This window comes from Zonotrichia leucophrys, chromosome 23 (genome assembly GCF_028769735.1).
Source record: "Zonotrichia leucophrys gambelii isolate GWCS_2022_RI chromosome 23, RI_Zleu_2.0, whole genome shotgun sequence".
Lineage (NCBI taxonomy): Eukaryota > Metazoa > Chordata > Aves > Passeriformes > Passerellidae > Zonotrichia > Zonotrichia leucophrys.
In genome coordinates this window covers 564,763-583,546 of record NC_088192.1, presented here as the reverse complement: position 1 = coordinate 583,546, position 18,784 = coordinate 564,763, and the positions used below count along the sequence as shown (strand labels likewise).

Sequence of the window (18,784 nt, the reverse complement as noted above, 5' to 3'; positions counted from 1 at the left end):
CTCATTTCTCCTACCCTGACATCCTGCCCTGAACCTAGCAGCAATCTCCCGTGGCACATTTCACCTTCTGTTAATCCAACTGGGATTCAGCATTACCTGGAGCAGGAATGGAGGCAAGGTCAGGCTGAGAACTTCTGCCTTCTCCTGGAGTGCATTGGGGTTTGGAAAATGTGAGTAGAAGAAAACTTTTTCCTGTGTGAGAACCTGACAGGAGAGAATAGCCAGGAATTCTGAACACCGTTTTTAAGGTGGATGTGTTCTTTATCCCTGATTTTTAGGGAATTCCAGGGGCACTGCAGGAGGTGATGAGCAGTGATTCATGGCACATCCCAAACCTGGAATCCGGATTTCCTGGAGCAGTTTCCTGAGCTCAGCAGCGATCTGAGCCGTGTCACCACGTTTGTCCTCACCCTCTCCTGGTGCAGATTGTGCACACAGGGAAACAGCTGGGCACTCCCACAGGAAAAATCTTCCCAAGGCACAGAAGAGCAGGACTCAGTGTCATGGACTTGTGAGTAAGTTTCAGGTTTTTGTGGTGCTGTGAGGATGCTGCAGAGCCACAGAATGGCTTGGGTAGGAAGAGATTTGTAAAGGCCATCTTGTCCTGCCATGGGCAGGGACATCTCTCACTGGCTCAGCCACAGCTCTCCCTGGCAGAGGCTCCCGTGTTCCCAGAGCAGGTATTTCATAGTGATCACTTCCCGAGGTTTCAGTGAAAATCACCTGGGCTGTCCCAGCCATGGTGTGGCCACAGGCCCAGGGCAGTGTCTGTTCCCTGTGCTGGCACTGCTGAGACCCTCAAACTGTGGGGTCAGAGACAGAGAGGGACTGGGGGTGTGCAGGGGGGAGAACAGAGCTGGGAAGGGGCTGGAGCCCCAGCAGGGCTGAGGGAGCTGGGCAGGGGCTCAGCCTGGAGCAAAGGAGGCTCAGGGGCCCTGTGGCTCTGCACAGCTCCTGCCAGGAGGGCACAGCCGGGGGGTCGGGCTGTGCTCCAGGGAACAGGGACAGGAGCAGAGGGAACGGCCTCAAGCTGCCTCGGGGGAGGTTTAGGCTGGGTATTGGGAAATATTTCTTCACCAAAAGGGTGGTCAGGCGTTGGAACTCGCTGCCCAGGTTGAGTCACCATCCCTGGAGGGATTGTGCCGTGCGGATGTGGCACTTGGATTGGCGGTGGCCTTGTGCCGGTGCTGGGGGCACGGCTGCGCTCGATGCTCTCGGGGGGAGCCTTTCCAAGCCGAGCGATTCCGCCGCTGCCCGCTCCGCTCCGCTGCCGCGGCCGCCGCACGCCGGGCTGGGTTTGCCGGATGCTCCGGGCGGCGGAGCCCCGCGGCCCCTCCCCGGAGCCTGCCGCCCGCCCCGCGCCCCGCCCCGGCCCGGCCCGGAGCCGGTGGGTGCCCAGCCCGGCGGCGCTCGGAGCCAGCCCGGCGCGGGCACCCGCCGGCAGCGATGCCGCTCGCCCAGCTGGCCGAGCCCTGGCCCGACATGGAGCTGGTGCATCTGGACACGGAGGTGAGCGGGCAGGCCGGGGGGGCTCCGGGGCGGGGGGCGCCGCCGAACAAAGGAGCGCCCGGCGGGACCCCGCGGAGCGGAGCCGCACGGCCCGAGCCGCGCCCGCGCCGGGGGAACGCGGACACCGGAGCCCCGCGCTGCCGGTACCGCTCCGGGGCTGCTCCGGTACCGCTCCGGCACCGCTTCGGTACCGCTCCGGCACCGCTCCGGGGCTGCTGCGGGGCCGCTCTGGGGTTCGCTGTGCGCGCCCGGGGTTGCGGACGGGGCTCCGGGGGCACCGGGGGCCGCCGGGCTCGCTGCTGCCCGGGCGGGTTGCGATCGTTCGGGCAGTGCAGGCGGCGCTCTCAAACCTCCCGGGCACGGAGGAAAGCGGACCCGGCTGAAGGCCCAGGAATAAAGATCTCAGTTTTGGGGGTTTCTCCCTCACCCTCCCAGCGCCGTCTTCTCGCAAAGGCCTGCGCCGCCAACTCCGACCACGCTCCCGTGTCACTTTGCTGGACGTGTGCTCTTTCCTCCCTCTTGGCTCTTTCCTCCTTATTGAGACCCCCAAGGCAGATGTGCAGGAGGGAGCTCATGCCCTGTGCACATCTGGCACAGCCATTTCCGAAGGAAGGGACAGCCTGCAGCAGTTGTCACCCATGGCAGAGCAGCCAGCTGGGCACTGTGCTCTGGCACTCTTCAGTTAAACATCTTCTCACTCAGACTGGAACCAGCAGCTCTCCTGGAGAAACCAGAGGGGAGGTGGGGATTTGGTCCCAGGTGTTTCACAGACCGTGGTGATTTCTTGTTCTGTCAGGATTTGGTTCTGGCACACTCTGTTATCATACCTGGGGATGTCTCCGTGGTTAATTGGTCAGATTTGCTCATTCCTGTTTAAAATTGCCTCTTCAGAGGTCTGTGTTTGAGCAGAGGCAGCGTTTCCCCCTTGCTGCAGGGACAGCAGGGAGGCAATGGCCATTTGAGGTGAGGTTTCCTAATTTCCATCAGCCAGGTATGGCACAGTTTCTCCTGGAGCCCCCCATGTGGTGAGGAGGCTCTACCTGGGCCAAACACCTGGCACAAAGGTGCAGTGGGTGCAGAGCCTCTGCTCTGAAGCATCGCTGGAGCCGTGAGGAGGAGTTTGTGCTCCAGGCTGGGAGAGGAGGGAAGTCCTGCGGCGATTCCCAAATCACGTCATGTGCCCAGGGCCAGGCCGGAGGTCATTGCTGGGACACAGGGCTTTTTATTTGTGGTTTCCCCTTCCTAAGAAGGGACATGCCTGAAAATCCAGAAAACGCCGCTCGACTCATAATGGGAGGAAAGGAATTCCGGTGCCCAGGGCAGGGGAAGCCGCGGCGAGGCTCCATTCAGTGCCGGTGTCCCGGTGTCCCTGTGCTGGTGTCCCGGTGCCAGCGCTGTGTCAGCACCACGGGATTGCTTCCAGAGGAAAGGCTGGGGGTCCAGGCTGCTGTCAGCTGGCTCCTGGCAGCGGCATTGATTTCCTCATGGCGTGTGGGTTACTCCTAAACTGAAACTGGAGGGAGCCGCTGGCTCTCCCCTTCTGCCTCTCACCTTGGCCACAGCTCTGGGTCAGCGCCAGGCACCACGTGCAGGTGGGATTTCAGCAGATCAGGTATTTTGCATCTCAGGTTGTCAAATGGGACTTAGCAATTTGTCTCTCTTTAGTTTAAAATGAAAAGTACACACTCTCAATTACAGTGAGGAGAATAATACAGGTGTTCCTCACCTCCATGCCTGGGTCAGACGTTACAGAGCTCCCTGAGATCCAGCGGAGCGGGAACGGGGCTTGGGAGGAGTTTTGCACTTTGAGGTGAAAATCGCCAAGGGCAGGGGCCCAAGGGGAAAGTTTTCACCCCTCCTGGGAGAGGTGGCACCACTGAGAAAGCAAGGAGACGTTTCTGGAACACCGGTTACGTAAATTGCCCTGGGATCGCTGCCATCCAGGTTAGAAACCGGCTTCCTCCGACCTTTGCTTTCTGAGTCATGGAGCAGAGGTGCTGTCACTGTGCTGGTGGAGGCATCAGTCCTATTGTTGAGGGATTTGGGGTTTTTCCACTGTCTTCAGGGAGAACTGGCCCTGTGGTGCCCCTGGCCCTGGCCCACTGGAGCTCAGCCATGCCAGGGAAACGCGTGGGAGTGGGTGGCAATGGGAGCTTGAACTCCCTCTGTCCTGGAGTCTGGGCTTTATAATCATTGCTCCTGCTTGTTTTACCCTTGCCATTCTCTCTTCTGCTTACATTATTCCAAATACTGCTTATGTAGTAGAAAAACATGCCTGGGGCAGAGCACAAACGCTGGAGAATGGAGCAGAGTGACCCAGAAATCCTTCCCTGGGAGGGTGGGCATGCCCTGGCACAGGCAGTGCCCAAGGCCAGGTTGGATGGGGCTGGGAGCAGCCTGCGATACTGGAAGGTGTCCCTGCCATGGCAGGGGGAATGAGGTGGGCTTTAAGGTCCTTTCCATGCCAAACCATCCTGTGTTTCTTTGATTCCATTACTTCATCCCCATAGCGAAGGATCCGTCATCAGGGCTCCGCTTTGCTTCAAATTCTTCTTTCATTACACAAACCTACAACAATGCAACTGACGTGGGATTACGCCAAACTCCACCACTTCAAGCTAATTATTTTTGCCTGTATATATTTATCACCCTTTATTGAGCAGGAGCTGCTCATGAATAACTCTTTTCTCAAGCATGGTAGCTTGAGCTGTGCAAACTACGATCGAGAGACAAGGGAGACAGCTGAGTGGCTGTCGTCTCTGATATGCCTTGTGCAGAGACTCCTCTGTTTGGGTTACCAGAGTTCCTTTGGAGATCTCCATTCTTGTAGAATTGTTTCCTTTCTCTGAACTGCAATAGGCAAGATCCATAAATTCCACTCAATGGCAACAATTTAAACATGCCTTGTTCTTGTGTCAAACTAGCAGGAGCTCTGAGGTGAAGGACTTCTTCCTCTGCTCCTTCTTTGAGTGTTTCATGGCTCATCAGAGTTGGGTGAAAGAGCATCTCTGGGTACCTGGTGCTTATGAGGGGTTTTGGGGCCCCTCAAAAGTGGCTGCTCCAAGCCTAAGGATGCAGGAGCAGCAGCAGGCTGCTTTTGCAGGCAGAGCTGTCCATAACCTGGGATGCCTTGAGCTGGTGGTGTGACCACAGAGCAGGACTGGGCCCCGTCCCCACGGCCCTGCCAGGATGCACCTCGTCCTGGTTTCACATTAGAGCACACTGGCCTGCTCTGGAAATTGCTCCCTGTGCTGCGGATTATGTGGAATTAAAAGGATTTAAAGCGCAAGATGTCCTAAGATAAATATCTCCCAAGTTCAGCCAGGCTGGCAGTTGCGTAACTGAGCACACTTGTTTTCCAGGATACTTTTCTGTGTGCTATTAAGGAAACCCGCCCGGGGTGTGCTCAGGAGGGGTTTGTGTCAGCTCTGGGGCAGCTGGAGGGGTGCAGAGGTGCCCTGGCTGCTGCTCCACGTGCCCATCAGATTAGAGCTCTAATCCCCTTTTCCGCTCAGCCCCGGGCAGGGCAGCGCAAGGACAGCCTGCGGGCTCCGGTGTGGTGCCTCATCAGCAGCCCAGGCCCTGCTCCGACACAGCCTGGGGAGCGGCTCACTGCCCCGGGCACCCCAGGGAGCAGCTGCTGGGCCTCCCTCTGCCGCAGACGTTGCCTGGTTGCTGCAGGAGGGAGACCTTGGGAGTTCTCTCGGAGCGGGACATTCGGGAGGCTCCTGTGCAGCCCCAGAGTGCTGTGGGAGGGCAGCTGCACCTGCTCCCCCTGTGTGTGGTGTGCAGGGGCAGGGCAGAAATAAAGCATTTTAAAGAGGCAAATGTCAAGCCAAGAAACCCACAAACTATTTCAGCCCTGCTCGTGGCGTGCTGAGTGGCCGTATTTTATCTTGGGAGGTGATGAGTCTGGAGCTGTTTCCATCTGGAACATATACAAATGGCCCTGCAATTCCATATGAGGGAATAAGGACTGCTTTTCCTCTGGAGTGGAAGGAGAGCACTTGGCTCTAAACACTGCAATTCTCTGCTCACACATCTGACTTGTGTCAGCCTGAGAAAGGATCATTTCATGAGGAGCTTCATCCCTCTAAGAGCAGGGAGCTGCATGCCCAGGAAACCTCCCTGGCATGGGCACTGCTCCCTTTCTTACCCCATCCCTTCCATCCCAAGTAGGATGGGTTTCTGTCAGCAACAGAAGGACAAGTTTTCCTGTGCAGGGAGCTGATAAAACTGAGCCCTCGAAATTCTGGTGGCTCCCGGGTCACCCTTGAAGCCGAGGGATTGGACACCCCCTGCATCCACTCACCCCTCTCCTGACATGTGCCTTGTGGATCTGCTCTCCCCACCAGGAGCCTGGCACTGTTTCCCCCTGTCCAACACAGAAATTCTGCTTCTTGAGCTGTTTGAGAGAAAACCAGCCCTCCCCGAGCTGTGGTTTGGATTAGAAGCCAGTTATGAGCTGTGGATGGGTGACAGCTGAGCCAGTAAACATCAGCCTCTTTCCAAGTGTGGTTATCTCGCTGCCGTGGCTCCCCCTGCGTTGTGGGGGCTGTTCATAAACACAAATTCTTACTTCACTGCTCAGCTATTCCCCGTGCTAATGGCACCGAGCGCTCCGTGTAAACAGCAGGGCAGCATTCCTCCGGGAGAGCTCCTGCATGGGCTGCTGGGGCCTGCTTTCAGTCCTTGGCTGAAACTACCTTGGAACTTAAGGTTAAGTTGGGGCTAAGGTCGGTTGTGGAGCTCAGGTCGGGTCCATACAGATGTAAATAAATACTGCAGCATAGTGGAGACCTGAGGAAGAGGTCAGATTGATCATCTCAATGGATCCTTGCTGCTCTGGGGAAGGAGCTGGCTTTGTTTCTGTCAGTTCCTGAAAGGCTCTAGAACCCAGCCATTGCCCTGAGGGTCTGAATCCACTGGCACTGCAGCTCTTCACTTGGCCCATAACTTCTGGAAAGGAAGGAATAAACTGCCCTTGTGCTTTGAGGAGGAGAGGAATGCCATGACTTTTGGAGCCTGAGACTGCAGTGCAAACAGATGTCAAAGCAAAGTCTTCTTGCCCTTGTTTTTCTCCACAGTCTGCAGAAAACCTCCTGTACGTGCTTATCCTGCTCTGGGTATCTGTGTCTCAGTGAAATCCACACACTTTGCTCGCCTGGCTTCCCCGGCGGTGCCGGAGCCTCTGAACCCGATCCCGGTTCAGCCCGGGCTGACCGGGGCCGGTGCCGGTGCCAGTGCCGGTGCCTCTGAACCCGATCCCGGTTCAGCCCGGGTTGGCCCGGGCCGGTGCCGGTGCCTCTGAACCCGATCCCGGTTCAGCCCGGGCTGACCGGGCCGGTGCCGGTGCCTCTGAACCCGATCCCGGTTCAGCCCGGTTCGGCCCGGGCCGGTGCCACTCGGGTGGCTCGGGTCACTGCCGTGACTTTGTGCGGGGCTGCACCTGGAGCCAGCCGGGCGGGGCACATTCCCCGCAGCTATCAGCTGCGATAGAGTGGTGAATAACCGATAAACGCTCCAGTGAAAGCTGATGGCACAATGGCACAACAGTACAATGGCACAAGGGTTGTTAACTCTTGGGCTGGGCTGCTGCCAGCAGTCCCGGAGCAGCAGGGTGGGATGGAGCAGCTCTGCAGCTCTCTGGGGTGGGGATCTGCACCGACCAGCCCGGGGATCCTGCCTGGTGCTGTTTGTTTGCCCCACGAGCAACACTGGGTGGATAAAGAGCCCCAGTTTCATTTGGGGGAAGTGTGGAGAGACTCTCTGGGCAAGAGACTTTCTTTTAAACAAGTTAAAAGACAAGAGTCTGGTTATGGGGAAATATTCAATCACCTTGACCATGTCCAAAGTGCCACCCTGCCCTGTTTTGTCCCAAAGCCACCAGCTTTTGTGAGGGACATGAGGAAAATCCCATGCCCAGCATGTGCTAACAGCGGGTTCTCTTGCTTTGCAGAACGGGCAGCCAGCTCCAGAAGAAGGTGGGAATCCTCCATCCCAGGTAAAAAATGCCCCAGGTGACCTCTGCAGGTCCCCTGAGCGTGGGGGGTGTGAGCTGACTCGGGAGCAGGATGGGGATGGTTATTTTTAAACCCTGTAAAGCTGCTGCTCTGTAGATCTGCAGCAGTGCACGTGGGAGTGCAAGGGACTGGAGACGGGGAAGAGGGAAGATAAACCCCTGTCTTCTGTCCCTTTGGTCATCCAAACATACCTGGAAGGTTTTCGGGAGGGCACCCTCGCTCCAGCACTGGGAGCTGGAGGGGGCTGTGGCTGAGGGTGAGAAGTGAGGAGCCCTGGGGTGTTTCGATGCTGTGTTTATGCCTTTCTCTGTGCTGTGATCTTGCCAGCTGGGATGAGAGGTACAAGAGTATTTGATGGTTTTGGCACAGCTGCCCTTGCTGAGTGTCTGGTATCTGTTTATTCTCTTGCTTTGGTGGGGCTGGGAGAAGCTCCAGCTCTGCCAAGCTGCCCTCTGCATCCTCAGCAGCATCAGCTGGGAATGACAGAAAGACCTGGGCTGCTGTCTCCTGTTTTGGGCAGCGATCTGAACCTGCTGCTCCTTCTTGAGACACCTAAAGCTCACCCTGCTCCACGCATGAGCAGCGTGGTGTGGAAGGAGTTGATTTGTGTGCTGAGAGCCCTCCCCAAGTGCAGGACCAGCACGATGCTGTCCCGTGGGTGTCTCCTGATTGTGCCCATTCCTGTGTCCTGCACTCATGCAGAGCAGAAGAGCCATGTCAGTACCGTGAAATCATAATCCTTCAGCATTTCCTTTTCTGACCCAGCCGTGCTCTGACCGTGGAGAATGACACAACACTTTGGGTTTGCCCTGGGCAGCCTTCCCAAGTGGGCTCTCAGGAGCTCTGTGCCCTCAGCCAGGGCCTGTGGCAGCTTCTCTCTGAATCATCGGCCCTGCCGAAGGCTCTGGGGGCTTGCTGCCTTGTTTTTCCAGCTGGTTACGTTGTATTTTTAGTAAAAGATATTTAAACCTAAACCCCAGTTGTCTACATTTCAGCCATTCTTTTTTCCCTGGGATGTTTGTGGATTTCTACCAGCGCCAGTGCATCTCCCCTACCTGTTCTGCCTCTGTTCCACTCTGAAGCTTGCCTGGCACTTCTTCAGTGGCTTGCAAAGAAATCTTTGGGTCAGATGAATTCAGGTCAATGGAACTTGCCCTTCCCTCCCCTGAGAGCAGTGGGTTTACAACTCTTCACTGTGCCTGCATTTCTGGCATGAGGAAAAAGGAATCTTGTGTCTTCTGGTTGGATTCCAGCTGGGTTTTTAAGGTTTGAGACTTTGCCTCTTTCATCTTCAAACACTTGGCTAAACTGCCCTTCCCTAAATGCTGCTGACGGATGTTTCTTTAAAAATCGTTTAGGATTTTTTCCTCTTTGAAGGACATCACTGAGAGAAACCCTGGCTGATTCCATCTGTAGGTGCCATGCCACAGAAAGATCATGAGATAGAAGCCAAAAAGCATTTGAGGTTCCCTTTGCTGCCCTGTGGGTCATGGACGTTCAGTCCAAGCTGGAGCAGAGCAGAGGGCAAGTTCTCCAACATCCCAGAGCAGGGAAGCCTCAGGAGCCCTGGGCTGCCTTAGGTGTCCTGCTTTCCACTTTCCTGAGGCCCTGTGGCCAAAATGCCTGTGAGCAGTGTCTGACAATCCCATTTTGGGTAACTTTTGAGCACCCAAAGCTCTGCTGCGTGCTCCTGAAATAACCTCGGTGGCGTTTTCCAAGTTTGTACAAGGTATGTTTGCTACCAGCACCAATGAAATCCCTCCTGTAAACACATACCTTCAGCTTGAGGGCAAGCTCTGCCCTGAGATGCTGCAGATGGGGGAGCAGGCTGCACCCAGAATATCTGTGTGTTTCGGTTCTTTCTGTGGGTAGGCATCAGCAGCAGCTCCTGGCTCTGGCTTTACGCAGTGGCCATCGCCATTCTCACGTTGAAGGTTGCTCAGGCTCCCTCCCACACCCTTCTGTGCTGTGTGTGGAGAGCTGCACACGCAGGGGGGAGAGGCACCTTTTTCCAGGTTTGTGCTATCCTTTTGCAGCTCACTCTGTGATCTCTGCTAAAAATAACCTGAAGCGGCGACAGCGGCGATCGCTGCGTGCCCACGCTGCAGCGCTGTCCCTCCCGGCCCTGCCAGCAGGACGCTGCCAAAGCACAGCCCTCCTGTGCCTGGGCCACAACCAAAGGCTCTCGGAAAGGGAGGAAATCCAAGAGTTCCTCAAAAGAGTCGGGAAGCTCGCAGTTGGTGCTGTGAGATTGGTGGAGTGTGAACCTCTGTGGCCGTCTCAGCTGAAACTCCAGTGGTCACTGCAGAGGTACCGAGGTTTGGGCCAGGCTGGCCCTGTTCTGGTACTTTCTTGCTGCTTTTGTAGCTCCAGCTCAGCTTCCCAGCAAGGACAGCTGGTGTGTATCACAAGCTCTGGTGTTTTCTACCTTTCAAGAACAGTTGTGGTACACAAGTCCCTGCAGGCCCCGTTCCTCAGTGTTTGCCTGGGGAATGTCTGCAAGATCCCTGTGCTGGTTGGGGCTGGGGAAGAGTCAGTGCTCACAGTGATGGGATGAGGCAGCGTTTTGAATTTGCACTGAAAACAGGGTTAATCGTGGCCACATCCCTAACACCAGGCTGCTGATCCAGTGCAGGATGGGTACAAGGATGGATTTTTTCTCGTCCTCTTTGGTGGTAGTGATTAAAAGCCTCTCTGGGTACAGAACCTCATTCTCTTCTGTGTTCTCCAAATTTTAATTGCCAGGTTGGGTGAAACTGGTCCTTGTTCAGCTGGGGAACAGCTGAATTCAGTGGGAAAATGGAAGCTCTCATAACTGGGGTTTTTCAGCCTGCTCTGCAGCCAGCTTGGCTGAGGGGTGAGCCTGTGCTCCCTGAAGGTGCCAAGCATGAGGAATTGTACATGGAAGTACAACACCCAATTAGTGAAATCACTTCATCATGAAAAGCAGAGGAGTGGAGCTGCAGTGCTGAGCGTGCCCACACTCTCTCTGGGGAACGGGCTGAGGGTGCTGATCAGCTTGTTCAGGGGTGATAATCACAGAGCACAGGAGAGCTGGGGAAGGAAGAGCTGAGCTCTCCCAGCTCTGCACCATAAAAGGGACCTTTGAGACTGGATGAGGGCAGTGCTGTGCCCCACCAGGCACCAGGCAGGAGGTGCTCCAGGCTGAGCCTGGCTGGGGCAGTGCAGCACGGGGAGAAATGAGGCTTTTCCCCACGTCTGTGTAGCTCCTGATGGTTTATCCTGACCCAAAGCTTGCAGACAGGTCCTGCCCTGGGCAGGGACACCTTCCACCATCCCAGGTTGCCCCAAGCCCCATCCAGCCTGGCCTGTGAGGGTCCAGGTGAGGGAGGGCTCTGGTGCCAGCACTGCCCTGAGCTCCAGGACAGGACCCACATCCAGTGCTGTGATCCTGGTCAGTGCTGGACACCACTAATCTCAGCCTCTTAACGTGAAGGGTTTCAAAACAAATAAGTGAGTGCTGTGCTCTGTGTGTTTGCACAGCTGCTGCTGGTTCCTCCAGGACCTGGAAATCCGTGGAGCTGTGGGAACGGGCAGGTACCTCAGCAAATCCCCTCTCAGCCCACTGCCCCTCTCCTGGGGCTCCCAGCCAGCAGTGTTCTGGCCAGACTGGCCCTGTGGCTGGGCAGGACGTGGGAGCAGAACATCCAGAACATCTCCAGTGTGCTGTGGTGCTGCCTGGAAATTTCCCTGACGCTGCAGGGACTGGGCAGCAGCTGTGGCCACTCTCAGTATTTGGCTTTTCCAGCCTGTCACTGGTAAAGCTCTGAGCTCAAACTGGCTGCTCTACCTTGTCAGCTGAAGGAATTGAGTGGGTTTGTTGCTCCAGCAGTGCCTGACAGCTGCCTGGCCTGTTCCTGGCAGAGCCTTTGCTCTGTGTCCTTGGCAGGGCTGGGCTGAGGCGAGCAGCAGCTTCTGAGCTCTTAGAAAACACAAATAAATGCCTGTTTGAGGAGCAGTCTCTGATGAGCTGCAGACTCTAAGGGATAATTGAAGAGGGGTCAGCTTACAGGACTTGCACACGAGGAATGTAGGAGACTCTGCTCCAGCAGCCCTCCCACATGGTCCCTGACCCATCCAAACCACTCCGGTTTCTTCTCTGCCGTTTCCATCCCCCTGGTGAGTTTGTAGAAGCTGCCTCATGTTCTGTCTCCAGAAAGCCTCTTGTACTGAAGGAAAATAAATCCCTGAAAATCTGTTACTGTGTGTTCTACTTGGAGGGGACAGTGGTGAGGGCTGGCACTGGAGAGAACCCTGAAGAAGGCATTGATATTTGATTTTTGAAGGGGGCAGAGTTTGGGTTCGGGTCACTGGGTCATCCACCCCAGCAACTGGGAGCGTGGAGTGCCCTTGGCTGGGTTTGTGGGCCCCTGGCTGGCCAGGATGCTGACTGGGATTCTCCCTGCACACACAGGCAGATCTGCCTGAAGCTCCGGCGGCTTCCCCAGTCCCAGCTGTATTTGGAAGTGAAGCCTGGCTTGGGCACGAGCAGTGAATTCCTTGCGCAGCTCCAGGTGAAGCTGCAAAAGCTGTTTTCCCTCTGGCTGCACTGTGCTGCCTGCCAGGGCTGCCACGGCCTGGGGACCGCCAGGGAGGGGAGCCCCAGCTCTCTAAGAATTCCTGCCTTGCCTGGAGCCCTTTTCCTTCTCCCGTAGGAAGTCCCCTCGGGGTGTGCCCGGGGCAGCCTCCCAGCAGCGGGAGCAGAGGATTGCAGCAGCTCCTGCTGCTCTCATTGCAGCTCTGAGGCACGAAGGGTTTCCCAACTGCAGCTGAAATCCAGGTCCTTCCCTTGCCAGTCCTGGAGAGCACGGCTGGGAAATGCCACTCCTCTGGAACAGGAGGAAAGGAGGGGGTTTAACCCTCTTTGTGCTTGAAGGCTCAGAGTGGGCAGAGCTGCTCTGGGAATGCGAGGGGGCTGAGGACACTCTGAGATGAGGCTGAACTGATCCCCTCGCTGTCAGAGAGGTGAATTTCACTGGACATAAAAGGCTGGCCTGGATATGGATTGGGAATGTGCTGGCTCTGCACCAGCACTGGGGTCAGTGGTCATCTTTGGGGTCCAGGAGGGGACCCCTGGGGCCTCCACAGGGACAGAGTGAGGAGAAAAAAGCTCATTAAAATAGCATCTGAGGGGAACAGGGCAAAACACGGTATTCCCAGTGTGGGGGTGGCTGCAGTCCCTGTGGTGTGATGTTTGGGAAGGGGATGGATGTGATCTCTGTGTTTGGGAAGGGGATGGATGTGATCCCCATGTTTGGGAAGGGGATGGATGTGATCCCCATGTTTGGGAAGGGGATGGATGTGATCCCCATGTTTGGGAAGGGGATGGATGTAGTCTCTATGTTTGGGATGGGGATGGATGGTCTGTCCCCCACCAGAGCGCTGAGCCATGGAGGGGTGGTGCTGTCTCTGTTTTATGACATTAAATGATATTAGGCCTTTGGGACCAGAGCAGCTACCCTGAGGGGGTGCTGTGCCATCCATGTTGTAAGCATAAGAATGCTTTGCTGTATTGGCACTTCCTGGGTGTTGGTAACCACTGCTTGAGTTCTGCACAAGGTTTGTTGCTTACTCTGCGTCCACACCCAAAGTACATCCCTTTCTCTCAGCACGTGTGACCTTCTCAGAGGGCAGGAGAGGGCTGGGCTCTCCCTGCCTGCACAGACCAACCCCAGCAGGTACCAGGCAGAGGCTTCTCCAGGTCCTGAGACACTTTTGGTGAGCCTTGCAAGGGGAGGGCAGCCTGTGTGCTGTGGGAGGAGTGTGGAATTCCAGCACTCCTGCAATACAGAATAGTTTCCACATCCCACGGTTACTCCAAGGGCAGCAAACAAGTCTTGGTTCTCGTTGTGAAACCAATGTTGTATTTTATAATTCAGCTAGAAAGAGTTTTCAGCTTTTCTACTGAAAGTAGCAGAACTGCCCATGCCCTGATGAAGGTGGTGTTTACTGCTGGTTCCTCAGAGTGGGATTCTGCATTTGGAACAGCCTGGGATGGGGTCTCCTGGTTTTCCCACCTTCAAAGCCCGAGCTGGTTGGAATTTGCTGAGCAGAGCTTCCCTCCCTGCTGGGAGGTGTGTGCAGGGCTGCAGGAAGGGGAGGCTGCATCCTCTGCTCTTTTCCACCAGAGGCTGATTTGCTCTGTAGAAGCTGCAGAACTGAGTAATCCCTTATCTCCCGGCTGATAGAGGTGTTCTCTCCAGTGTCACGTTTCACTGGGTGCAGAGTCCTGCTGGCTCCCCCTCACAGCTCTGGGACTGCAGCAGCACCGGAGCCACTGGGGAGTCTCCTTGGAGTTTGGGAACATCTTTTGCCTGAGCTTGTATCTTTAGCCCAAACAGCTCATCGTCAGCTGATCCTGGCCAGTTGCAGCTTGTGGTGCGTGGAAAGGGTGGGGAAATTGTATTTTTTTTTTTTTTTGGAAGAAACTTTCAGGATCTGCTGCCAGCATAGCCCTGGATAGAGCCAGGAGCAGGAGGAGCCTGGGAGTGTGAGGGGGTGCCTGTGCTGGAGCCTCTCTGCTCTCCATCTCAAAACCAACCTGAGCCCTCTGACATAAACAAGATATTTTGGTTTCCCTGTGAAACGAGTTGGTTAAAAACGGAGCAGATCAAAAAGGATGTTGTGAAGCAAAAGGACAGGGGCTCAGCTGTGTGAGCCACCATCTGCCTCCTCCCTTCCTCAGCCTCAGGCTTTGCTTGAGAAAACCCTTCATCCCTTAACAATCTCCAGGATCCCTCTGTTTCAGGGGTGCTGAATCTTCCCAGGGGGGTGTTTATGACGTGTGAGCTTATGAAATGGCCTTTGGGCTCCCCCCATCCCGTGTCAAATGAGAAACACATTTGGACGCTGAAGATGCTCCGAGTGCCACCTGCTGGAATGTGCTCGAGGGGTGCCAGTGTGGCACTGCCTGTCCGTGGCAGTGTTCCCTTTCTAGGGGTTTGCCTGTAACCCTGTTGTGGGGAGCCAGGATGGCTGGAGGAGCAGCAGAGTCCTTCCCAGGAGTCGCCAGGTTGATTTTACACCGTTTGGTTGCCTCTGTGAGTGGGGAGGAATTGCCCCCAGGAGGATGGCAGAGCGTTTCCAGGAGTCAGACTTTTGTTTAAGCCATGTGTGGGGAGGCTCCTGATGTTTTCCACGCCAGGATGGAGCTGATCATTCCCTTCTTCAGCTGCCTTGGCTGTGTAAGGGTTTGGGCACAAAGGCTTTGATGATCTGAGGATTTCTGGACACCACGTTACCCCCACTGGGCAGAGGCCTGACTGTGTCCTCTGGGTTTCTCCTCCCTGTGCCATTTTTGGTTGGTTTTGTTTTTCAGGAGAGCAGTAGCAGTCCTCGGGGACGGTGTGAAACGTGCAGCCCTGCTCCCTCTCAGTAATCCCCTCCTGCAAACCTCCTGCCAGGAACCCGCCCCTGTCCTTATTCCCTGCTTGGGAATTTCCACTCCCGAGGTCCCCGGTGCTCCTGGGCTGTGTTTGTAGCAGTGACTTTGTGCAGGACTTCCACCTTCAAAGCCACCCTGCGGTGTCCCTTCCTCCTCAGGCCCCAGTGTCCCCGAGGCTTTTGTCTGTCAGCAAATGCCCTTGTTGAGAGTGAGTTAAAGGCTAAGGAGGCCTCTCTCTCCCTGCAGATCCTCTAGGATTGCTCAGAATCTCCCTTTTATTTTAAGAGAGTCCGTGGCCCCAAGGTATCCCCAGCTGAACCCTTCCCTTCCCAGCCTGGGCCGTGCTCTGCTCAGTGTCCTGCAGGATTTCTCAGGCTGGGGGCTCCCAGGAGCACTGAAGAGGATCCACCACAGAAATACAATCAAAAGTACCAGGTTCTGGCCAATTCTTTTGTTGCAAATGAGGCCAAGGGCCAGCCCTGCCCAAAAAAGGCCTTTGCAGAAGGGCAGGCAGTGAGTGGGGAGGTTTCTTTGCTTTATTTGTTCCCCTTTTTGAGAACCACCACTTGAAAAAAGTTCCAGACAGAGCAGCCTTTACTCTCCACAAACTCCAGCCTGGCTTCCTCTGCAGAGCTGCAGCCCCTCGTGCTTCCCACTGATCCCAGCTCCCTCCCGAGCAGGAGCTGCTGCTCCACGGGGAAGTTGTTGCTCCGTGCAAGGAAAATGGGGAGCCACATGTGCACTCCCAGCTCCCTCAGGAGACCAGCTGCTATCAGCCACGGGTTTTACCAGCCTCATTGTAAAACACTTCTTCCCTATATCTAATCTAAATCTCACCTCCTTCAGCACAAAACCACCACTCCTTGTGCCATCACAACTTAGGCCCTGCTAAAAACTCTGTCCCCAGCTTTCCTCTAGGCCCTGGCAGGGGCTCTGAGCTCTCTCTGGAGCCTTCTCTTCCCCACGTGAGCACCCCCAGCTGTCCCAGCCTGGCTGCAGAGCAGAGGGGTTCCAGTCCCTGGAACATCTTCATGGCCTTCCCCAGCAGGTCCACCTTGCTCCTGTGCTGCTCCAGAAGCTGCTGCTGCCTCCTGGCCCTTTCCCTGGAGAGCTGCAGTTCCACTGATCCTACAGGGAGAGCATCCCTGCTGCATCACCATTTGTGCTGTCCAGAGCAGGGGTAGAGAAATTTTGAGGAAGAAAACTAGTGAGGCTTTCAGTTGCTCGTTGCTGCCTTGTGCAGTGCCTGAAATTGTTGTTTCTGAGCCTGTTTTCGTGTGTGTGACAGGGGGACTGCACTGATCCTCCTGAAAAGCCCGCTGAGATTTGCTGATGGCTCTTTCCATGCCTAAGCACCCGTAAAGCCGCCCAGTGTTCTCGTTTGGCTGCTGCATTGTGCAGCCATGGCCACACAAAGCCATTTCCCCATATGAAACCGCCGTTTCCTTTCAGTAAAACTCCCAAAATACATCCCAGTGACACAACCACGGCACCGGGGCTCTCGCGCCGCTCCGGGCGCCGCTGGGGCTGCCAGCTCAGGAGCCAGCTGGGGAAGGATGGGAGGATAACAGCCCAAAGCTTTGGAGATGCTGAGGCTCCTCTTCCGCAGCAAGCCAAGGATCCAGGAGGCAAGTGTCTGATAAAATACCCGCTCTGCCTGCCGTGCTGGGCTCTGTCTCTTCTGCAGGACACAAGGAGCCAGGGAATTCCTGATCCTACAGAGCCAGACCTTATCCAGGTTTAATTAAGCACTCTTTTGGAAAAGGCATTTTGGAGGGTATGACTGCTTTCTAAGAAGTGTCTTTCCTAGGTGCTGCCAGATTTTGGGAGTGTTTTGGGACCAGAGCATGTGTTGAAGCAACAGAAATTAAAACAGCTTCTGGTTAGTTGTTGATGAATAGGAAGTGAAATGCCAAGAGCAGAATCTGTTTCGAGCTTTTGCAGGGTGGTTTTTTTTTCTTGCATTTAGATGTGACGGTCTCAACCGGCAAAGTGACAAAACGCGAGCAAAAACAAACCTGTCTCTTGGCTTCTGGCTTGTAAAATCCTCCCTCAAAAAAAGGGGGAAAGTAGAAAACAGGACTTGTTTTGGAACTTGGGAAAACCCCCTGCCCACCCGTGCCCAGCCCCTGCTGTGGGTGACTCAGCCGTGTGTGCCCTGCGAAGGCGGCACAGGCAGGTTCAGAGCTTGTCTCCTCCTCTGACTAGAGACACGTCCTGGGCTTTTATTTTCCAGGAGAAGCCAGTCTCTTTTCCCAGCAGTGCAGGGATCTGTGGAGGCTGTGGGTGGCAGCAGGTGCTCCCCCAGGAGCAGGGAGGGCTGGACCTGCAGAGATCCGTGGGATTTGTGGATTTGTGGGAATCCAGCCCTCCCACCCCATCGCAGGCACGGGCTGGGCTGTCTGAAGGAGCCAGGATGGAGCTGCTTTCCTGGTGGGTGGGAGGGATCCTGGAGTGGGATCTGCTGAGGGTCTTGTGATGACTTTTCACTCAGGAAGGGCTCAGCTGTGGCTTTGGCAGATTTGTCACCCTGCTGCTCCTGGAGCAGTGGGACAGTGACTCTCTCCAGCTGCTCCCCCTGTGAGGGCACAGCAGTGCAGAGCAGGAAGGGGAAGAGGTGACTGCAGGGCCCCTCGATCTGATTTGGTCCTTCTGGAGCTGAAAATCAGTTAATTCCTAGCTCTAATCTCACTGTTCTCACGCAGCTCCTCCCTTCCTCAGGGCTTGCTTTTCCTTCTCCCTCTCAGTAGCTCCTGTCCCACCTCCAGGTCACCCTGAGTTTATCAAATCAAATCAATATAAATTTATTTACTGGGACCAACTGCTCTCCTGGAGGTACCTCATGGCTCAGAATCACATCCCAAGGAGCAATGGCTCCCCCAGTGAGACGCCCCAGTGGCTGTGAACAGCTCACCTGGTCCTGCTGGACAAGTTCTTTGGGAAAACCTTAGCAGACAATCACAGCCCCTCTGTGCTGACATTTGTTTATTGTCCCACAGGCAAAGTCTGACATCACTTGGATAGAGAAAGACCTGGTGGACTCTGCAGACAAGGTAGGAGAGCTGCAGTGGGTGCCTCACTGAGACTCATCCATTTCATTTGCATTCTGTCCCACACACGAGGGGTGAGCAGAGCTCACAGGGACCTCTCTGAAAACCAAACCAAACCCTTTCCTGCCCTGCCTGCCGCCCCTGCCAGCCCCTCTCAGCTCTGTGAGACTGCTATTGCTCACTTGCTCACGTGACATCCTGGACTTGATTTCATCGTCCTCCTCCTCCTTCCTCCCCACACCAACCCCCTTTCCGTGCTGCCATTTGTGTCTCCTGTGGCTTTCTGATCTTGTCAGCGAGCCAGAACGGGCACTTTTGGGTGCGTGGATGTACAGGGGAGATTTTCTTGCCTTTCTGAGGCTCCTCTCCCACGCTGGTAACACAACATGAAAATTTGTCCTGGTCACAACGAGATTTGTCAGCTCCTGCCAGGCCCAGGCACAGGAGTTTGCTGCTCCCCCACAGTGAGAACGTGGAGCTGCTGAGGAATGGGTGCTTCTCTTGGGCAGCACAGGGTGGGCAGGGTTTCCCCTCCCAGGGCTGTGTCAGAATGCAGAGGTGCAGTGTGAACCAGGCTCCCGCTGTGTTCAGCAGCTGCAGGTGCTTTTCCGTGCCCTGGCACCTGCCCCAGCCCTTGGAGCTCCGCAGGCAGCGTGGTGGGGCTGGGCCCAGCTGCCTCTCTGCTGCTCAGTCATTTGTTTCTTTCGTTATCAGTTCTCAAAGAGCACGTGGTGGGGCACAGGGGGCAAGACAGTCATAATTTGTCTCACTGGTTCCATCCTCTGCACTCTCGGGAG

At 55.7% G+C, this 18,784-nt stretch overlaps 1 protein-coding gene across 3 annotated transcripts in view; it reads left to right on the top strand.

The window, feature by feature from the left end:
• Positions 1-1,373: 1,373 nt before the first annotated feature.
• RPS6KA1 (ribosomal protein S6 kinase A1) overlaps positions 1,374-18,784 on the top strand; it is a 30,627-nt gene continuing 13,216 nt past the window's right edge. The window contains exons 1-3 of one of the 3 annotated variants that reach the window (XM_064731562.1): positions 1,374-1,509; positions 7,469-7,513; positions 17,937-17,990. In XM_064731562.1, the coding sequence (XP_064587632.1) occupies positions 1,447-1,509; positions 7,469-7,513; positions 17,937-17,990 (162 nt within the window). In that variant the 5' untranslated portion in view covers positions 1,374-1,446. Of the gene's footprint in view, positions 1,510-7,468; positions 7,514-16,508; positions 16,566-17,936; positions 17,991-18,784 lie in introns of those variants that run through there. The other 2 variants (XM_064731563.1, XM_064731564.1) reach the window with 2 other exon arrangements.